General features: G+C 45.0%; 1 protein-coding gene and 1 long non-coding RNA gene across 18 annotated transcripts in view; one reads left to right on the top strand and one right to left on the bottom strand.

Moving 5' to 3' along the window:
* Window positions 1-2,608: 2,608 nt before the first annotated feature.
* The window catches only part of AGBL3 (AGBL carboxypeptidase 3), an 85,823-nt gene continuing 65,833 nt past the window's right edge, over window positions 2,609-22,598 (bottom strand). For 11 of the 17 annotated variants that reach the window (XM_008258135.5, XM_008258138.5, XM_008258132.5 and 8 more), the window contains 2 exons: window positions 13,798-14,029; window positions 2,609-3,355 (listed from right to left, as the gene is read on the bottom strand). In XM_008258135.5, the coding sequence (XP_008256357.4) occupies window positions 2,932-3,355; window positions 13,798-14,029 (656 nt within the window). In that variant the 3' untranslated portion in view covers window positions 2,609-2,931. Of the gene's footprint in view, window positions 3,356-13,417; window positions 14,030-15,267; window positions 15,437-22,598 lie in introns of those variants that run through there. The other 6 variants (XR_016231080.1, XR_016231081.1, XR_016231085.1 and 3 more) reach the window with 6 other exon arrangements.
* Window positions 13,930-21,034, top strand: LOC149127598 (uncharacterized). The gene is made up of 2 exons (XR_016231087.1): window positions 13,930-14,054; window positions 20,309-21,034. It is a non-coding gene; the product is annotated as an uncharacterized LOC149127598 (long non-coding RNA).

Below are 22,598 nucleotides of genomic sequence, written 5' to 3'. Positions count from 1 at the left end.
TTTCTCCCTCACTGCTACATAACTCTTGTTGTCACTTGTGTTCCCTACGATATCCCCGCTTAGGATTCTTCTCTCTGTGTGGACAAGAATCTAATTAGAAATCAGGATGCTCTGAGCCTCTGTTTTCCAGCGTTTGCCGCACACATTTTGAGGCTGTCGTTAGATGCATATCCATTAAGGAATGTTGGATCTTCTTTGAGAATTTACCCCTCTTCATCTCTGATAATTTCCCTCGTGCCGAGGTCTGCTTTTTGTCTGTTTTGAAAAGATGTATTCGGGGCCTGTGCTGTGTGCAGTGGGTTAAGCTGCTGTCGGCAGTGCCGGCATCCCTTATGGCCACCAGTTCGAGTCCCAGCTGATCCACGTCTGATCCAGCTCCCTGCTAATGTGCCTGGGAAAGCAGCGGAAGATGGTCCAAGTGCTTGGGCCCCTGCACCCATGTAGGAGCCCAAGATGGCATTCCAGGCTCCTGGCTTTGGCCTGGCCCAGCCCTGGCCATTGTCGCCATTTGGGGAGTGAACCAGAGGATGAAAGATCTCTCTCTCTCTGTTACTCTACTTTTCAAAATGAATAAAATGAAAGTTTTTTTTTTTTTTAATGGCTACAACAGGGGGCCGGGCCAAGCCAAAGCCAGGAACCAGCACCCAGTGCATTAGCAGGGAGTTGGATTGGAAGCGGAACAGCTGGGACTTGAACTGGTGCTTTGATTATGGGACGCTGGCACGGCGGGTGGCAGCTTGATGAACTGTGCCAGAACGCGGGTCCCTGCTCTGTCTGAAATAGAGGCGTTGCAGCTTTTTTTTTTTTTTGGGGGGGGGTGCTAGTATGCTGCATCTTTCTCCATCCCTTTGTAATCTGTGTCTCTCTCAAGCCTTATTGGGTGATGTAAGCTCTTTTATACACAGGCATCCATGTCATGATTTGACTGCAATCAGGAGGGCCTTCCCGAGAGCTGAGCCAATGCAGGTGCCATGCCCTTGAACCTCCCAAGCTCTGCGATAAGCCTTTTCTCTTTAGCTGCCTCTGGTATTCTGTTGTAATAACACAAGGCTGGCCCAGCACACCTGATACACCTTTTGCAATTGTCTCACAGTTCTCAGATATTCTGTATTTTTCTTTGCGGCTTAAGTTTCTTCAGGCTTACGGATTCCTCCCTCGGTTGTGTCCAGTCTGCTGGTGAGTCCATCATTCATTCTGTTAGTGCTTCAGTTCTCTAGCATTTCCGCTGTTTGTTTCCGTCTCTGCTGGTATTTCCAATCTGTGGTTGCGTATTGTCGGTTTTTCTCATTGGAACTCTCAGCATATCAATCATTATGATTTTAAATTCTTGGGAGGTGGGGCACATCTAGGGAAGATCTTCATAGGCGACTCTTAAAGGAGAAGTAGGGACCTGCCAGGTGGACTGATAGAGAGGACGCCGAGCAGGATGGATGGTTTTTACGAAAGAGAACGACGTGCTCACAGAAACTGCAGCACAACCAGCAGCGTGGGGAAGACGCCTACACGTGTCCTCCTACCTAAGTGAAGGATCTTGTAAGGTATTGACACCAAATGGTTAAGATACAGGACCAGCAATTATGGGCGAAACCTAGGTGAGCTGGTTTAGGCAGTATCTCTGTATCCTTCAATCTTCCAAGAAACTGGTTGATCATTTTGTCCTAGGAGTCCCAAAGATAACTGATTCTGACTTCACAATCCCAAATGCTCTGACAACTGAGGGTTCAAATGATATTTCACTAAACTGCAAACCAAGATTTCCCGAGTTGAGGCTGTTGCGCTGATCTGTGCAAGGCAAGCTGAATTTGACAGCTCTTGTTCCAGCATGATGTCAGCGCCAATACACGCTGCGGTCCACTCACGCACCGCCACCCTCCCCATCACCACGCACTGGACCCTCCAGAACTGGGAGCTACACAAACCTTCCTGTCTCTAAAGGCAGCTGCCTCTGGTATTTCACCGTAGTCGGGAGTCCCTAATACAATCACCGGAGCTCAGACCTGCCGAGTTCCACCTTGCACCTTTGACGAGCCTCGGCTTGCCGACCCTCACTCCGCCTAACCTCACGCTGTCCCGGGTCCCACACCGAGTGCTTCCCCACCACGGTCCTCTGAACTTCAGCTGCTCGTCCCACCTGTTCCTCTGCATGTCCTCCGGAAAGCCTCGAAGCGCTCACTGCTTTATGAATGACAGACGGAGCGGTGCTGGGCCCACGGCAGGGCCACACGGACAGACGTCCACAGAGGTGTGCGCACAGCCTTCAGGGAAAGTGTGCGTCGACTCTCACACCGTTGCCAACCCCGGGGAAGTCAAGTGCTTCCTTAAATCACGACATACGCATTTCAGCTCTGTGCAATTAGCAACTTCTAATATGTGGTACTGTCGCTAATTATTGGAGACGCACAACTTAGCACTTTGCCATGCCACGCACTTACTCTGCAATCATTTTAGTCATGTACGTTTTACACGTATAATTACATGATAATAATGTGGTTCCTAGTGCACCAATGTAACATAAATGTAGGAAGTGACTTCTGTCCACCGATTCATTAAATTCACTGAAGCATCTAGCAGGGCAGTTAAAATTAGTGATAGTAAATATCAATCTTCCTTGATTTCTTAGTTTTTCTTTTTTTTTTTTTTGATGTTGTATGAATAAGTCATAAGAAATAAAAAGTTCAGATTTTTTTATGTTGACAAAAATTAAATATAGCTATTTCAGTGTTTTAAAATGGCCTCTATTTGAGTTTCTTTTCAAATCTCTGGAAACACATCTCCACCATAGAAGAGGGGCTACGTGGACTTGCTAGTGCAGCACACACGCCGGCGTATGCAGAGGGAGGAACAGGGAAGGGCTTCGCTCTTGCCGCTCTCGGCCATGTCGGCACTGGGGTCTGGCCTGCACGCACCGTGTTGGAGCAGCACGAAGCTGCGTCACGCGTCCCTTTGGGAATGCGGGAGGAAGGCGGGGCGTCCGTCCCCCTTCTCCGGTTGCTCCTGCTTCCTTCTGGTCAGAGGGGGCGCCGTTGGCTTCGCACTCGGCTGGCTGCACGCGGCGGCTTGAAGAGTCTTGTCTTTTATAACATTGGCCTCCATGTCGGAACTCGAGGGGACGGTCTCCCATCTGCCGCGGAGCGCTTTCAAGTCTTCAATCCTTGTGTCCCAGAACGGAGACTGCTTTTTCCTCCTCTTGAGGCCTTTAAGAGGTGACAGATCTTCCTGCGACCTCTGGGGCACGGAGGGGAGCCACTCTGGAGGCTCGGCTAGCAGGTGCCTTTGGCATATAAAAGTAGGATTTCTTGGTGGCGTCCAGGACGTGCTGTATCTCTTCATATTTATGCAAGTGGCTGACCTTAGTCTATAAAAGAAACGAGATACATGATTTTTTGGTTTGTTTTTTGCCATTGACGTACCTACTTTGTAGTCCTAGTACATGGTTATAGTATAAGCCATATTTTTCCCTTTTGGTGAGTTTGTCCTGCTGTAAGACTTCCAAGAGACTGAAGTATTCATCTCTAGTCCTGAGTTCTCAGCACTACTTCAGTGCTGTCTTTCCAGGTGCCTAGAAGACGTGGGATTTTTTTAGAAATTCTATTTTTCAATCACAGAATTTCAACCACATTTTAATTAAGCTTTCACATGCTGAGATAATTACAGACTTACACACATTTGGAAGAAACAATCCAGACAGATCCCGTGTGCCCTTTGCCGAGTTTCTCCCGAATGTGACATCCTGGAAAACCACAGTGCGTTATCATAATCAGGATGTGACGCTGACGTGGCCGAGACACAGAGGAATGCCCTCTCGGTGCCCTTTTATGGAGCCTACTTCCCTCTTTCTCTGTCCGCTCCCCTGAACTCCTAGCAACATTAATCTGTGATCCAATTAAAAATTTTATCTCAAAAATGTATTAATGGAACTGGACAGTGTGTAACCTTCCGGGGTCACCATTTTTCAGCAAGATTCTCTGGTGATTCATCCAGGTTGTTTTGCGTATCAGTAGTTCATTCTGCAATAGTGCTGAGTGGCAATCCCTGGGATGGCTGTCTGAACACACAGCTTAATGATTCATTCATGGAAGGTCATATGACTGTTTCCAGTCTATGCCTAGTACAAACAGAGTGACACTGATACTTGTTTACAGGCTTCCGTGTGAGCTGGAGTCTTCATTTCCCTGGGAATGAGTAGCAGCAATTGCTGGGTAATACAGTAGTTACATATTTAGGTTTTGAAACATTTTTGTTTACTTCCATCATATTTTAAAGGTAGACAAGGAGAGGGAGAAGGGAGAAGAGAGAGGGAGAGAAAGGGAGAAAGGAAGAAAGAGAGTAAGAGAGAGAGAGAGAGAAAATCTTCATTCTGTTGGTTCACCCTCCAAATGCTCACAACAACCAGGGACCCAATTTCTTTTTTTTTCTTTCTTTTTTTTTTTTAATTTTTTGACAGGCAGAGTGGACAGTGAGAGAGAGAGAGACAGAGAGAAAGGTCTTCCTTTGCCGTTGGTTCACCCTCCAATGGCCGCCGCGGCTGGCGCACTGCAGCCGGCGCACCGCGCTGATCCGATGGCAGGAGCCAGGTGCTTCTCCTGGTCTCCCATGGGGTGCAGGGCCCAAGCACTTGGGCCATCCTCCACTGCACTCCTGGGCCACAGCAGAGAGCTGGACTGGAAGAGGGGCAACCGGGACAGAATCTGGCGCCCTGACCGGGACTAGAACCCGGTGTGCCGGCGCCGCAAGGTGGAGGATTAGCCTAGTGAGCCGCGGCCCAAGGGACCCAATTTCTTGAGACATAACCTGCTGCCCCCCAGGGCGTGTACTGGCAAGACGCTGGAATCAGAAGCAGAGCTGCGACCCAAAGCAAGCACTCTGATGTGGGATGCAGGCATCCCAACAGTATCTTAGCCACTGTGCCAAATGCCTGCTCCCGTATTCAGCTTTCTAAGAAACTGCCAAACTGTTTTTCCAGAGAGGCTAATCCATTCCACATTCTCACCAGCCATATGTAAGTGATTCAATTTCTCCGCAGCCTCACTGACATCTGGCGCTGTTGCTGGTTTTTATTTTAGCCTGACAATGCACAGTGCTCTCTCATTGCGTATTTAACTTGCATTCCTCTAACTGAGCATCTTTTAACGTGGTACGCAGCGTCAGTATCTGCTGTATGGTGAAGTGTCTCTTAATGTCTTTTGCTCATTTTCTAAAGTGAAATGTCTTCTTCATGTGGAATTTTGAGAGTTCCTTCGCCTCACTCTTATTTATGTAGTTTGCCAGTACTTTCTCTTATTTTCCAGTTTGCATTTTATATACTTCTCAGGATCTTTTACCAGAGAAAATGTTTTTTATTTGGTAAAGCCCAATTTATCAATTCCTTTTTAATGAATCAGGCTTTTGGAGCCAAGCCTAAGAGCTCTATTGTGCATTATTAAGACCATGATCCATTTTGAACTTGTGTCGAATAAGATGTGAGTTCAAGTCACATCTACTTTTCGGCCTGTGGAGGTCCAACTGTCCCAGCACCACCTTTCCTGCACTGACTGGCTTTGGCCTTCTTGTCAAAATCATTGCACATGCTGTGCGTGGGTCCGTTTCTGGGTTCTCGGTCCCCTGGTCAGCGTCTCTCCTCCTCCAGTGCTACACTGCCTGTGTGTGCAGCTGTGTAACGGGAGCTGAAATCAAATCACGTAAGTGAATCCTCCCTCCTTGTCCTTCTTTTCAAATTGTTTTTTTTGTGATTTAAACATCTTTGCATACACAATTTAAAATCATCTTGTCTATTTTTACCAATTCTTGCTCTTATTTGGTGGGGACTGTGTGGAACTTGTGTACCAGTTTGGGAAGAACTGAATCCTTTTTGTGCTGAGTCTCCCAATCCGTGAACATCCTGTGTTCTCCATTCGCTTAGCTTCCGGATTTCTCTTATTCACGCTGTGTAGTGTTCAACATACAAGCCCTGTGCGTATCTGTAAACTGATAACTACGTATCTCATTTTTTGAGATGGGTCTATATTTGTCCACATGCTCATGGCTTATTTACAGCAGTACTGCTAACCCCAAAGCCTAGCAGAACTTGTCAGTTCTGAATCTTTTTTTTTTTTTTTGAAATTCCTTTGGATTTTCTCCCTAGAAAATAACCTATTTTGTGAATAGAGACTATTTTATTTCTTCCTTTCTGACCTGTTGCTTTATCCCCCCTTATTATTACCTCATTACAGTGGGTAGAACTTCAAGCATAATGCTGAAGGGGGTGATGAGATTGGATCTTATCAAGTTGAGTAGGTTTCCTTCTATTCCTAATTTTTTTTCCGAAATTTTTTTGTCATAGATAATTGTCAGATTTTGTGAAATGCTTTTTCTGTGCCACATACTGTGATCATGTGGTTTCCGTCTTCTGCCTGCTCACGTAGGGGATCACACTGATTTCTGAATGCTGTGACAGCCTTTGGTCAGGGTATATAACTCTTCTTACTAGTATTGAATTATACTTGCTAATACTTTGTTAAGGATTTTTAAATCTGATTTATGGGGGATCTTATTCTGTTATTCTCCCCCACCCCCTTCCTATTTTTATGGTTTTGTCTTTGGTTTTGGTTATCGGGACAACAGTAGTTTCATAACATGAACTCTTATGTTTTCTGGGAGAAACTGTGTAGAATTTGTGTTAATTAAATGATTCACAAAATTCTGTGAATATGGGCCAAGAGATTTCTTTTGGGGGGGTTAAAATTATGAGTTTGGGAGTGAGACAGCAGCTGAATTAGATGCGCCAGCCATGGATTCCCAAAGAGACAGCTACCGGATAGCTGTTCATAAACCAAAGGACCTTCACAGGGGCTCAGGGAGCCAGGAGGAATACCAGGGTGCCTGGCTTCGGTCTGGTGATACAAAGATGCCTTGAAGAAAGCAGAAAGCAAAGAACTGTCTCTTCAGTCCTCTCCTAAAACCAAGCAGCACAGCATGGACAGAGATGCCTCCCACTTGAGCAGGGAGACGGAATTATGCTCAGATCTCAGAGTTACGAAAACTCAATCCCAGCTCTAGACAGAGGCCCCTGTCCCCCGGCCACTGGCACACACAGATCCTCCTCCCCCCAGATGGCTGAGGGAGTACTTCCACCGCCTTTCCCCCAACCGTAGGCAGCACAGTGAGGACAGGGCAGGAAAAGGAGCCCAGGACTTTCCTTAGAGCTTAGTACCAATGGCACTGTGGGGAGCCCCCCGGCACCACGCAGGGCTGAAAGGCCTTAGTGCCCAGGTCACCACTCCCAGACAGAACCTGTAGGCCTGCCCAGCAGCAGGTGGAGACCTGTCCCGCCATGGGATGGACTTAGACTTTGGCTGCCTTACAACCAGCTGTGGCATGGGCCTGGTGTGCCCGTCCCACTGCCCCAGTACACACACGGTACAGGTCCCTGGGTTGTGAGACTCAGGTGCGACCCAGTTAAGCGTCATCCTGGGTGGCCAAGGAGCCGTCTTCACCGGCCTCTTTGGACCTTGGGCAGCACAGCGAGGAGCAGAAGTCCTCCACTAGAGGGTAGGGCAGGAAGGAAGCACAGGACTGTGTCTTATAGCTGTCAGACTGGTAACCTCACACTGGGCAGGTCTCAGTGCTTCCGTCTCCAGTCCAGTGTCTGTGGGCGGAGCTTCTACATGCCCTGGTGACAGGTGGGGACACAGGGCACTAGTTGATCAGACTTCTATGCAGCCAGTATCACCTATGACTGGGCAGGGCAGGCGGGGGCCATTTGTCCACCTAAGTAACAGAAGACAGCCATAGCACTGCGGTTGGTGCACTGTGGGCTCTCAGTGCAATTTATCTGATCATTGGTGATCATCCAACTGCACACACCATTCCATCCCAAACCCCAGGCAACGCAAAACAGAGAGAGTGACTGTCCACCCATGGGATGGAAATGAAAACGGATGGCACGTCACACTGCACAGGAGCCTGGAGCCGGTCCCTCTGCAGTAAGGCCTAGAAGCCTGTGGAGTCTGATCACAGGCCAATAACTTCACGTGAGGCACTGAGGCCTGCCTCGACCAGATGGAGGCTCGCAGGCAGGAGCTGTCATTTCGGGAGCTCCCTTTGTTCGTTCTGGACAACACAGCAACCGCGGACTTGGGACCGAGCTGTGCTCGGGTAGGCTCTAGGCCCAGCACAGTGACGGCGCACAGCGCACGTGTCAGATGCAGACTTAGAGTGGCGTCCGTGCTGAAACAGAAGGGCCCACGCGCTCGGAGAGGAACAGCAGACTGCTCAGAATTCCAGGAAGACAGGCACAAACACGGCGCTGTGAGGGAGACCGGACTGAACAGCGACCCTTCGGTGCAGACGATGCTGTAAGCCACGCACCAGGAACCTGCAGGGATCCACGACTTACCTAATGGACAAAGAGGGCCCCCAGAAGCCACAGCACAGCACCTTGCACCTGGTAACTTGGGTGGAGAGTTCAACACCGCTATTTCAAACTCACCGGGCTCCAAGGCAACACAGAGAAACGATTCAATACTCCAACAGAGAGACAACAGAGATTGAACTAATTTTTAAAAATCAAATATCTGGATTGAAAAGTACACTAAGTAAAATGTAAAAATTGATAGAAGGCATTAATAGCAGACAATTCTGATATTTCTGCTCTTCTTCAGGCTGAAGAAATAAATAGCGAGCTCAAGGTCACTATTGTGTTGAAGAAACACACAGGAGGGCAAAAGAATGAAGAGTGAAGAAAGCTGACGGGAACTTCACTCTCGAGGTCATTGAAAGAGAAATATTTGAGCTGCTGGGGTTCAAGAAGGGCTTGGCAATTGCAGAGGGGTAGAGCCCTTAACTTAGGGCCCGTGTCGTGGCACAGCAGGTTGAGCCACCACCTGCGATGCCGGCATCTCGTACGAGGGCAGGCTGAGCCCAGGCTGCTCAGTGTCTGATGCAGCTCCCTGGTAATGCACCCGGGGAAGCAGCAGAAGACGAGCCACGTATTTGGGCCCTGCCACCCCTGAGGGAGACCGGGATGGAGTTCGTGGCCTCTGGTTTCAGCCTGGCCCAGCCATGTCCATTGGGGAGTGGACCAGCAGATGGTAGATCTCTTTTTTTTTTCCTCTCTCTCTCTCTCTCTACAACTCTGCCTTTCAAATAAATAAATCTTAAAGACAGAGAATTCATTTTAAAGAGAATAATAATAGAAACTTTCTGAACCTAGAGAAAGATACAACAGGAAGATCAAAGGTCACCAGTTAGATTCACTTCAACCAGACCTAACCAAAGACATTATAATAAAGTTCCACAAAGTTAAAAATGAAAAGAGGATTTTCAAAGTAGCAAGAGAAAATAAATAACGTATGAGGGTGTCCTAACTCACTTGATAGATACGTCTCAGAAGAAACCTTACAGGCCAGAAGAGAGAGGTCTCAGGCTTCACAGCGCTGAAGGCAGCAAACTTTCAATCAAGAAGACTGCGCCTGGCAAGCTGTCCTTCAGATATGATGGCAATAAAGACCTTCCCCGAAATAGACAAGCTGAGGGGCTCGTCACCAGCAGACCTGCCCTGTGGGAAATGCCAAAGAGGGTTCTTCAGAGAGAGAGAGAGAGAGAGAGAGAGAGGGGCTGCTGAGCCCAGCGGAGATAATCCGGGTGTGAGGCTCACTGGTGAGGGTGATACACAGGCTCAGAATGCTTTTGACACAAACCGCTCCTAGCTTCAGTATGAAGGCCAAAACATTGAAAAATAATAGCCACATTGAGATGTTAAGAGATAGATAATGCAGCAAGATACAAAATAGAACATAAAACATTTGAAATGCTAACAGGAATGGAGTGCAAGTAGAGCTGTTTTATTAGTATTTTAGATTATTTATCGTGGCGGGGCAGGAAGAGAAAGCTCCCACCCACCGACTCACTCCCCAGATGGCTGCAGTGGCCAGGTCTGGGCCAGCCACCACTGGGAGCTGGAAAGCCCACCCAGGCCTCCCGGGCGGGTGGCAGAAACTCAGTTACTTGGGCTATCACTGCTGCATTCTTCCTGCTTTAGAAGGAAGCTGGAACCGGAGCTAGAGCTGAAAATTAAACCCAGACTTTGTGATGGGGGGGTGCGGGTGCCCTAACTGGCATCTTAACCGCTAGCCCACACGTCTACCTCATCAGTACTTTTAAAAAAATTACTTATTTATTTGAAAGGCAGAGTAACAGGGAGAGAGAGAGATACAGAGATATAGATGGATCTTCCATCCTCTGGTTTACTCTAGGTTTCCAGTGACACTAGTTGGGGGAGTGTTCCTTATAACCTAGTGGGGACAAGGTCTATTGCTACCTCCCCAGCACAGGTTTTGGGATGTCTCATTACACTTCCTGAAAGCAGACGTCTAGATCCCTCACTTTGCTTCTGCTTACGGGGTGGGAATGGGACCTGTTTCTTTGTGGTGTTGGGATGCAGCAGAATGATTACTGTCTAAAACTTTTCTATCTTGGAAGGCCGTCATTTTCCTGGTATTTTGCTGATCTGGCTCAGGCTTTTGTTGGAATTTGTGTGCCCACTGGTGTTTCTAGGTCGTGGGCTCTTTCACCTCCAAGTCGTACACAGATGAGGGAAAAAGACAATCCAGGTGACTCACCACTAAGTTGTTCCCAGGGTCTCTTAGTCCCACCTTGTTGGCCTTCTTTTCTCCACCTTTTGGAGTTATCCTGTTTGTTTTGTAAGTAATGAACAGGATCTTGTTAGCAAATTCGGATATTAAGTCCTTCCGTACGGTAATGTGGCAAGCTTAGATCACATGTACCGGTCTCTCCTGAGTCCAAGCTGGGAGTCATGTTCAAAATGACTCAGCAGAGGCGTGAGCTCATTATGCAGTTCTCCTTGCACTCCGCGAGCAGGTACTACAGTAGTGGTCCGTAGAGAGCCGAGCCAGTCAGACGGCAGAGGTATAAAGAGGAAACGCAGCCGTGAAGAAGGAAGTCGTAAGGGCAAGAACGGCAGCTCACTCATGTTTCAGTAAGCAGCGGGGACACCTGCTGGAATGGTCTCTCTTGCTCCTTTGCTCCTTTTTAGTATTTCCATGTCTGTCTACAGTAGATTCTCTGAGGGTTACCTTCTCTGAGAACTGTCTAGATACACAAGGGCAGGGCTTCCAACAGCTGTGTTTGCAAATACGTGACCTCTATGCCCTGGCCTGGTTCCAATCAGGTTATCTTTCCCTGTAATTTAGAATTAGGAATGAGAGATACTGAATCAGTCTTGTAAGTGAGACTGCTGTAGGATGCAGCTTTGTGATCTAAGGGACGTGACAACTTCTCTGCAGAGAAAGGAAGAACAGAGATGGAAGACTAGGGGGTCCTTAGATTTTCTCTCTCCACTTCCAGTGCTCTCCTGAAGCCTGGCTGAATTCCTTCACCCCTGTTTCCATGAGTAACCTTGTATAAGCCTTCCTCACTACCCTTACCTTGCACTTTTTGATTAAACTAGTTTCAGCTGGTTTCTTTTGGTTGTAAACAAACAGATCTTAACTGACATAATCAATTATTTGTCTATGCCTTTAGGCTCAGGCCAATCCACACTGAGTACATTTCTGGGTTCAAAGCATAGAAAGAATTACTTATGAAAGTAACAAATACAAATAAGGTCTTGTCCTACTTGTCCCCCAGGCCCCTTGCCTAACTCCATGATTTCTTCTTGGTCTCTCTGCCTAGGTCTACTGTATCTTGTTATGAGTCTCCAGATTTGAGAATTTTCTGGTCCATGATCTTGTCTGCCTGGGCCTACACTGTCCATCCGTTTCTCTCCTGCTGGTGACCTTTGAGACTTAACTGCCTCTCCCCAGCAGGACAGCTACCCCACTCCATAGAAATTGTCAACAACTGCCTCGTTTTATAATTGTTTTGATGCTGCTTATTATACAACGAGGAAATAACCATCAATAAACATTCAAGAAAAAAAAACCATGAAGAGGAATATCTTCCTCTACCAATACCTTAGTTATTCAGAGGAAATTGTTGTTAGGGATGTGTGCTTCTAGAGTTTTTCCTAGGTATATATGTGTTTGTGTTGATAATAAGCAGATATACCAAATGAAACTGTTCTGTGCCTGTTTTTATTTGCTTATATATTTATATATTTTAAGCATCAATCCAGGCTAATTAATACACATGGTGTTTAATAGCTACATATCTCATTTAATGGATATATTATAATTTATTTAGGCAACCTTATATTGTTGAACATTTAGGTTATTCTCTTCTTATTTTGACTGTTACAATAAAAGAATAATGAAATGAACACAACTCTACAAGAATGTTTCGGCCTTTATCGAGGTTTTCTTTTTTTAACTTATGACTTATGATCAGTTTCCAACAGTGGATTTTCTTAGTCACAATGAATATATGATTGTAAGGGTTTTTATTTATAATATTGGATTGCCTTCCAGAAACTGTACTAGTTTATATTCCCAAAATCATTTAATAAATTCTTCCACGGACAAGCAAAAGTACATGGCGTTTCATCATTGTTTTAATTTGTACTCTAGATTTAAGTGAGATTGACTTTTTATAATATTCATTTTATTTATTTGAAAGGCAAAGTGACAAAGAGTGAGGGACAGGAGAGAGAGAGTGTGAGTTCTTCTATCCCATGGTTCACTCCCCAAATGTCCTGGGGACAAACACCTGGGGCAGGGCCAGGCCAAAGCCTCCTGGGACTCCATCCAGGTCACTCACATGGGTGGCAGGGACCCAAAGACTTATCTCGTTTTCCTCTGCTTTCCCAGACACAGTAGCAGGGAGCTGCACCAGGCTCGGAGCAGCCAGGACTTGCACCGGCACTCCAGTAGGGGATGCCACAGCTGCAAGCGCAGCTTAACCTGCTGCATAACCTGTCCCAAGAGCAAACGTCTCCACATGTTCGGTGACCACGGTTTTCCTTTGTGACTTCTTATTCATAGCCTTTGGCCATTCTCCTTTAAAAATATTCACAACTGGAAGTACTCTTTGTATATTAAGAAGACTGGATCTGTTTCTCACCTGTATGGTAAAGGTAAGTGGCAAAGCATAATGACGGAGTTCAGAACTCTGGAGTCAGAATGTCTAGCTGGGTTCAAATCCAGGTTCTTCTACCTTGTGTGACTATGGACAACTTATGTAACTTTTCATATTTCTATTTCCTCATGTGTCAAATGTAAGATGCACAAGTCAGTCCTCAGTATCTATGAATTCTACATCCACGAATTCAACCAACTGTGGATCCAAAATTCATGTAGATCTGTGGTTGGCTGAATTCACTGATGTAGAAACCACAGACACCGAAGAATGGCTGTGTAAACAGTGTAACACAGAAAGTACTTATTATATGTATTTACTTGTTGCTATCTTCACTTTTATCTATATTGGTTTCTTTTTGTCTTTAAAGATGGTTTTTTTATTTTTAAAAGAAATCTGGTTTCACTTTTTCTTCTTTCCTATGAGGATCAATAAACTTAAGTCCTTAAGTTAATTATTTCTAATTTTTGCTGCCCCTAGGATTATTAGGTTTAAAAACACCTGCAATATTTTAAGTGAGATGATCACATTTTATTGGTGCCGACTTTATTCACAGATTCAAATGAATGAGTCGTTCCATACAAGTAACCAATCAAACAAGGGCTGATCATGCGCTTCTTCACACGTCCCGTGTTTTCTTAGGGCCTTGGTCCCTTGGTCAGATGGGGTATAGCTGACACCATTTTTAAGAGCCTACACTTGTTTTTCAGGATACTGAATCAGTAAGTCCGTTTCCTTATAACAATGTCTTAAAGAGCTAAGGATGAAAACACGCTGTTGACTTACTGATGTTGGGTTGGGATGTTGGGTCCTGGGTTGAGGAGCTGTTTTAACTGAGGAGGTGGCACAGTTCTAGTGCTTTCCACGACAGGGAGCAGATACTGCAGTGTTTCTTGACTTTGAGCTATTCTCTTGTCCCTGTAGGATCCTTTTTCATCATCAGTCCAATTTGTGTCAGTCTTCTTGCTTGGGAGAGATGTGCAATGTTTCATTCTGTTTTTCAAGTTGTGACGCAGGTCTGAGGAGCAACCGTAAAGATATGTGTAGGTATACGTGCACTGTATTCATTCAACAATTATTTATAATGCATTATTGTATGCTAAGGGTTTACGCTGAAATTTCTTGCCCATCTGAACTTTACACTTTAATGACAGTGGACAGAAAATAAACAAGTAAACTGTGAAGCTTACAATATAAAATAAAGCAATCGAGGGGAACAGAGAATTCTTAGGTGAACTGATCTCTGTTTTTAGGACGGAGTTAGGAGGAGGCTTCCCTGTGAAGCGGACACATCACAGGAGTTAGGGAGTGAGCCAAGCAGGTATCAGAGGAGATGTCATTACAGGTAGGAGGGACAGTAAAGGCAAGTAGGTGCACAGTGGTGTGTGCGAGACAAGATGGGCTTAGTGGCTGCAGCAGAATGAACTAAGGAGAAAGCTATGTGAGTTCAGTCAGGTAACCTGGGACTCAGCTCATATAGGGCCCATAGGCTACTGTAAGAACTTTAATTTTTACGGAGTGTATAATGGCGAAACATTGGAAGGCTTTGAGTGGAGGACTGTCACAGATTTGTTTTACAAGTATCATACGGGACCCTGAGTTGAGAAGAGATTGAAGAGGGGCAAGGGTAGACAATCAGGGAGACATCTTGAAGGGTTGAAATAACCTGGAAGTGAGGATGGTGACCTTGGCTTGAAGAATGGAAATTCTAGGGAGAGGGGAGGTCTCGGATATATTGTGGGATTTTCTAAGGTATTAGATGTGAGGTAGAAGGGAGGAATCAATGGTAGATCCAAACTTCCTGACTTCTGAATGAGATAGGGGAAGACTATGAGAGGATTAGGTTAGAAAAATTTATTTTTCATTAGATGATGTGAAGTGTTTTATTATTTGTTAATTATGACACTAGATAAAATAACACTTTTAAAAAGTATTTATTCTATCCCATACCTATTAGGATAGCTGCTATCCAAAATTCAAAAACAGAAACATACCCCAAACCCAAACCAAAAAAAAAAAAATTCAACAAAACAAAACAAAGCAGCAACAACAAAAAACAACCAGAAAATCACATGTGTTTATGAGACTGTAAAATGGCATAGTCTCTGTGGAAAATAGTATGGTAGTTCCTTTAAAAATTCAAAATAGAATTACCACATGATTCCAAGTGGCTTTCAGTAATTCCACTTCTGGTTATAGGAACTGAAAGAACTGAAAGCGGGGGTCTCAGGGAGACAGGTGTACAGCCGTGCTCACCGCGGGGGTCTCAAGGAGACAGGTGTACAGCCGTGCTCACCGCAGGGGTTTCAAGGAGACAGATGTACAGCCGTGCTCACAGCGGGGGTCTCAAGGAGACAGGTGTACAGCTGTGCTCACAGCAACACCAGACACAGTAGCTGTAAGGTGGAAGCAACCCAAGTGTCATCTACAGATGGAGACACAAAATGGGGTCAAGCCGCAGAGTGGGCTGGTACTTACGCCTACATAGGAAATAAATTACTGACACATGCCCTACCACAGGTGCACCTTGAGGATATGATATTATATGAAATAAGCCCAATGAGAAAAAAAAAAAACCAAATACGATATTTGTTTTCCAAATATCTGACTCCATTTATATAAAGTACCTAGAAGAGACAAAGTCACAGACACAAAAGCAGAGGACCGTTTCCAGCGGCTGGAGGGAGGAAGTGAAGGGCTACTGAATGGGCATGGAGTTTGTTGTAGAAGCAGAAAAGTTCTGGGGACTGTTTGCACAACACTGTGAATGTACTTAATACTTAAAAATAATGACAATGGCATATTTTGTGTTACGTAATTTTATCACAAGTTTTCTTTTTTTATTGGACAGGCAGAGTGGACAGTGAGAGAGAAAGACAGAGAGAAAGGTCTTCCTTTTTCCGTTGGTTCACCCCCCAATGGCCACTGCAGTTGGCACACTGTGCTGATCTGAAGCCAGGAGCCAGGTGCTTCTCCTGGTCTCCCATGGGGTGCAGGGCCCAAGCACCTGGGCCATCCTCCACTGCACTCCCAGGCCACAGCAGAGAGCTGGCCTGGAAGAGGGGCAACCGGGACAGAATCCGGCGTCCTGACTGGGACTAGAACCCGGTGTGCTGGTGCCACAGGTGGAGGATTAACCTAGTGAGCTGAGGCGCCGGCCAATTTTACCACAATTTAAAAAAATTAATAAAATCAAGAAGAAAAAGGGGTAAAAGCTCTAAGAAAAGCCTGAAGGAAGGCCCGCTGTCAGATATTTAAAGGGTATGGCAGAACTGTTTACAGTTACAGTTCCTGAATTGGCATGTGGAGAGCACAAGAAAAGGTAGACTACGTGTAGAATAACAGCAAGAAACCGCGTGCATTGTTAAAGAAAGTAGTTACTTAGAGGTATATACTGAAATACTTATGGGCACAACAATGTGACCTGTGGGATCTGCTTTAAACACTTCCGGGAAAATAGTGGTAGGGATACAGATGAACAAGAATAGCAGGGTGATAGGGTGGGTGATGAGCATCTGTGTTTCATGGTTCTAATCTCTCCACTCGTGTTTACATTTGAACATCTTTACAGTTTTTTGCTTATTTGTTTTAGTGGAATTGTCCATTCTTAAAAGGAGAGTACACAGGTGACTAAAGCACTCACCGAATTCAACTGAACCTGGAAGACACTGCAGTCCAGAAGTGTGTATGATTATAATATCTAGCAATGCGGGCAAATGAAGTGAATTTATCCCCAACTTCGCGACAACCATTCCTAGGCCACTCAGCCAACACTAACTGGATGTTTATTATGCATCTGGCACTATGTTAGCATTGGTAAACAGACAAGAAAAGCCAAGTCCTTGCCATCAGTATTCCACGAGTTAGGCCTAGAGAGAAAAAAGTGAAGTACTAGACTCTGTTCCTACAGAGATAAGTCAGAGCACTCATTACAGGACCACAGAAGAGAAACCTCAAGCCATACCTATATGGTGGGGGAGGTGGGTATTGGCAAAGAAATTTCCAAATTCTTGTATAATTAAGCTAAGTTTTGATGAATGGGAACAAGTTAGCTAAATGAAAAAGAAGGGAGGCCGGCGCTGTGGCACAGCGGGTAAAGCCACCGCCTGCAGCACTGGCATCCCATATGGGTGCCGGTTCTAGTCTTGGCTGCTCCACTTCCGATCTAGCTCTCTGCTATGGCCTGGGAAAGCAGTGGAAGATGGCCCAAGTGCTTGGGCCTCTGCACCTGTGTGGGAGACCTGGAAAAAGCTCCTGGCTCCTGGTTTCGGATCAGTGCAGCTCCAGCCATTGCAGCCAACTGGGGAGAGAACCAGTGGATGGAAATAACTCTCTCTCTCTCTGCCTCTCCTTCTCTCTACGTAACTCTGACTTTCAAATAGATATATCTTTTTACTTTATTTTATTTTATTTTTTTGACAGGCAGAGTGGACAGTGAGAGAGAAAGACAGAGAGAAAGGTCTTCCTTTTTCTGTTGGTTCACCCCCCAATGGCCGCTGCAGTCGGTGCACCGCACTGATCCAATGGCAGGAGCCAGGTGCTTCTCCTGGTCTCCCATGGGGTGCAGGGCCCAAGCACTTGGGCCATCCTCCACTGCCTTCTCAGGCCACAGCAGAGAGCTGGACTGGAAGAGGAGCAACCAGGACAGAATCTGGTGCTCCGACCAGAACTAGAACCCGGGGTGCCGGTGCCGCAGGTGGAGGATTAGCCTATTGAGCCACGGCGCTGGCCCAAATAAATCACATTTGGGAACTCAAAAATACAGTTGAAAGTGACTAGAATGTCAGGTAAGTGTGAACAATTAGAGGCCTTGTTTGCCGTAATAACACTTTTGAGTGACTGAGACAGGAATGATTCATGACTCGTAGATGGTTAGTGAATGTGTTTTGAACTGAACAGCTGGAGGGCCATTGGAGATTTTATGCAGGGAAATGAAATAATCAGCTCTGCACTTTTCAGAGACCACACTGGCATCCAGAGGAAAACTGGTGGAGAAAAATGACACATGGGGCAGGGAGAGAAGGTAGGAAGCCAATGCGCAGATTCAAGGGAGGCAAAGCTCAGAGTTTCAAGGGAGCACCTGAACTAGAGTGGGGGCGTTACAATGAAGAGGCAGATGCAGCACACCTTGAGGGGACAGAGTGCACAGAGCTTCACTGTTGGACGGCAAGAGCAGACATGTAGAGGCTTAGGGTAAATCTTGTGATTGTCACTTACGTAACTGGATGCTGGCAGCATAGTGACAGGAACACGAAATGCAGGAGGGAGAGAAGAACAGTGAGCAGAACAGAAGGACAGTGGGGCGAAACAAATGGAGAGACCCCGTAGGCAGGTGAGCACGGGATTCAAGAGAGGCCTAGTCTGAAGATTAAAATGCGATAGTGAGCAGTCGTTGGCTGAAGCTACAGATATGGGTGACGGGCTCAGAAGTAAAGTATGTGGTGAGAAGAGAGAAAAAGGATGGAGTCCTAGGGAGGAACCCACTTAAAACTTGAACTTTATTTATTTATTTGGAAAGCAGAGAGACAAAGAGAGAGACAGAGCCCCATGTACTGGTTCGTTCCTCAAGTGCCCACTGTGGTCTCCGGCTGGGGCCAAAGCCAAATGCTAGAACGCAATCCAGGTCTTCCACACGGATGGAAGGAACTTGATTACCTGAGCCATCACGGCTGCCCCCCAAGGTCCTGCAGGAAGCTGGGGTTAGGAGGCAGAACAGGGTACTGAACTCAGGCACTCTGAGGTGGGACACAGGCGTCCTAACGGCTAGGCCACATGCTTGCCTCACACTTTAAAAGTTATGTACAAGTGATGTCTCACGTGGGCCCCTCTTCACACATCTCATCACCTATTTCATGAAAGGCTGGAGAATCAGTAGTAAATCAAGGTGGAGTAGTGCCACAGACATGTCTGTCAAGTAGCTCAATGATCAAGGGACAGAGGGCTTAAAAGGCTCTGGGAACAGTACTCATATCATAAGGACTGATGGCTTTGGAAATAGTCATTTTATCGGGATGGTGCCAGTAGCCAGATTTCAGCAAGCCAAGAGGTATACAGTTGAGGAAGTGAAGTGCTGAGTATATTTTGAGGAAGGTGAGAGTGAGGTTAATAGAATTATGTCTGTGAGGATATTGATGGGCATGAGGGATAGTAATTCCTCTGCTTAAGGGGAAAGATTAATCTTAAAGGGATAGTAACTCCTCTGCTTAAGAAAGGATGTTGGAAAGGAGCCAAATTTAATCCTGGTAGGGGGATGGTGAAAACTTGAGGATGTTTCTGCCCAGTGGCTTCTGGTGTGTGTGTGTGTGTGTGTGTGTGAGAGAGAGAGAGAGAGAGAGAGAGATAGAGAGGATGACACACACACACATACACACACACAAACATGCACATACACACAGAGGAGGGAGGGACCAAGTTATCTTTCATCGACTGGTTCACTCCTGAAGTGCCTACAATAGTCAGGGCCCAGCCAGGCTGAGCCCAGGAGCCTGCAACCCTCTGGGCCTCCTGTGTGGATGGCAGGGGCCCATGCACTTGAGTTGTTATTATCCATGGCCCCAGGAGACACCAGCAGTGAAGAGGATTGGAAGCAGAGCACCCGGGACTCAAACGTCACCCTGATACGGGCCTCTGGCATCCAGAGCAGTGGCTCAGCTACTGCCCAGTGTTCACGGGCCTTCTATTCCCTAGTGTGGAAACACCATATCATCTGTTGGGGGATATTGGGTTATTTCCATTTGGGTGTACTAGAAATAAAGCTGATATTAACATAAACATAAAAATATGTAAACATATGCTTTCAATTGGGTGAATAACTTTTAGTACTCTAGTCACACAGTAGGAAAATGTTGATATGTCAAATTTTAAGACACACTTTTCCAAAGTGATTATACTTTTTCAAATTTCCAACTACAATGCATTTGAGTTCTAGTTGCTCTAAATCCTTGCCAACACTTGGCATTGTCAGTCTTGTAAATTTTAGATATTGTTGTAGTTTGTGTAGTAGTAGTTCATTGTGGAAATTAGTTTGCATTTCCCTAATAATTAATGTTGTTGAACATGTCTTCATATACTTATTAACTATTCATATATCTATTTTTTCCATCAGTGTTCAAATATTTTTCCTAGTTTTAAAATCAGATTGTTTGCCACATTATTAAATTTTAGCAGCTCCTTATATATTATAAAGTTTTTTACTGGATATAGTTAAATCCTTTATTGGATATACATTTTACAAACATTTCTCCCAATATGTGCTATGCATTTTAATGTTCTTTTTTTTTTTTTTTTTTTTTGACAGGCAGAGTCAGACAGAGAGAAAGGTCTTCCTTCTCCGTTGGTTCACCCCCCAAATGGCTGCTGCAGCCAGCGCACCGTGCTGATCCAAAGCCAGGAGCTTCTCCTGGTCTCCCAAGCGGATGCAGGGCCAAGCACTTGGGCCATCCTCCACTGCCTTCCCGGGCCACAGCAGAGAGCTGGACTGGAAGAGGAGCAACCGGGACAGAATCCGGTGCCCCAACCGGGACTAGAACCCGGGGTGCTGGTGCCGCAGGCGGAGAATTAGCCTAGTGAGCCATGGCACCGGCCCATTTTAATGTTCTTAATGGTGACTTCTAAGGAAACTGATTTTGATGAAGTACATTTTTTTTCTTTCTTGATTTAATGTTTTTGAGAGCTATTTAAGGAATCTTTGCCTAGTCCAACATCACAAAGGCTTTTTATAACCTGTATTCTATGAATTAGAAAATTTTATCTTTGATATTTAGATCTATGATCCACTTATTTTTTTGGCTAAAATCCATGTCACTTATTTATTCAACAAACAATTGAGTATCTTCTAATGTTCCATGCCATATCCTTGGTGCTGAAAACAGAGATAAATCCTAGCTCTCAAGGAGCTCACCAACTAGTGGGGTGTGTGTGTGTGTATGTGTGTGTGTGTGTGATTGTGTGTGCATGTGTATGTGTGAGAAGGAGAGCGAGAGAACCCACATAAATAAATAATAAAATAAAATAAATAAATACGGTCAAAGGGAATATGATCCATTTTGAGTTAATTATTTGCTACAGTGTGAAACAAAGGTTAAATTTTTAAAAAAAGATTTATTTATTTAAAAGAGTAATAGTGAGGAAGAGAGAGAGACGGATGATAGACTCACAGATGAGATAGTCTCATTTGCTAGTTCACTCTCCAAATGTTCACAACAGTTGGGGCACAGAACTTCTTCCATGAGGGTAGCAGGGACCCAACCACTTCAGCCATCATCTGTTGCCTTCCCAGACACACTAACAGGAAGCTGGATCAGAACTGGAGTAGCCAAGGCTCCAACCAACACTCTAATGTGGGACATGGTTGTCACAAGCAGCTTAATACACTGCTCACAACACGTGACCACAATTTTTAAAATATGGCTATTTAAAAGGCAAATAGATGATTATTTATATTATTTGGAAATGGGATAAGCTATTACAAGCTTTAGAACAACGAAGTAAAAAGAAACCCACAAAAGAGACCAAAATAAGTAAAGACAATCAAAGAAATTATACATATAAAAATATGCTAGATAAAATAGAACTTAGGGGAAGTGTCTATAAAAACTTATGACAAGGAGAGGATTAACAGTCTTAATATGTCAGTCACCTTTATAAATCATGAAGATTAAGACTTTAATAGAAAAGTCAAACACATTTCAAGTGACGGCTCAGAAGAGACATTCAAATGGCTAGTAAAATCGTAAAAAGTTTCAACACTGAAAATACTCTTAGCTGTTTCTAACATTCGGTTCCCTAACACTCACAGCAGTCTCCTCTGGGTGAAATTTAAACTTTCATGAAATAGTTTATTAGCTTGGCATAGCCATATGAAATTGAGAATCTAAGTGAATATGATTTTTTTAAACATTTATTTAAAATGTCAATATAACTCTATTTGACCAATTACTCCATATGGTTACCTTGAGATAACTTTTTCAAGAATTAATGAAGAGAGTGGCTCTGTTTCTTTATAAGACAATATGAGGAAGATAAATAAAAATGCTAATTTATTCCAGAGGGAAAAAAAAGAAAAGGAAAATCACGATAAGCAGTTTCCATGGAGTCCAGTTTCTGAGACTTACTGAATGATCGTCACGGCTCACTGAGGTAGGCAGGTGTGATTCAAGCAATCACTGAGTTGAAGCAAGTGAACTTGACCTTAGCCTCACTACTGTACTTTAAACTACAACGGATTACCTTGCGGGAATCAGGGTTGAATAATCTCCCCTGACCTCTGGAGAGGAACTTCATTACAGGCACATCCCAAGACAGAAACATGAACTACAACGGCCTTCCGCTAGGGCCAAATCTAAAAACGCAGAAGCCAAAGATGGTTTCCAACTGAAAACCTCAGGTGCAGAGGGCAGGACCTGCTAGAATATGGTCATGGCGTGTCCTTTTACTTCCTTGGGGGATAGTGTTGAGAGTGAAAAGCATCAATAATAGGAAGATACTGCCAAGACAATGCTTTTTCAAGCCTATATCAAACAAATAGTTTTGTTCTATATTCAACTCCTATGGAGATTAAACAAGACAAGTAATTTTTGAGACAGAAC

Source organism: Oryctolagus cuniculus, chromosome 3 (assembly GCF_051225735.1).
Source record: "Oryctolagus cuniculus isolate XC-2025 breed Fujian yellow rabbit chromosome 3, ASM5122573v1, whole genome shotgun sequence".
In the NCBI taxonomy this organism is placed as follows: domain Eukaryota; kingdom Metazoa; phylum Chordata; class Mammalia; order Lagomorpha; family Leporidae; genus Oryctolagus; species Oryctolagus cuniculus.
Note: the sequence above shows the minus strand (reverse complement) of the source record. Positions and strands in the feature narration are given on the sequence as shown.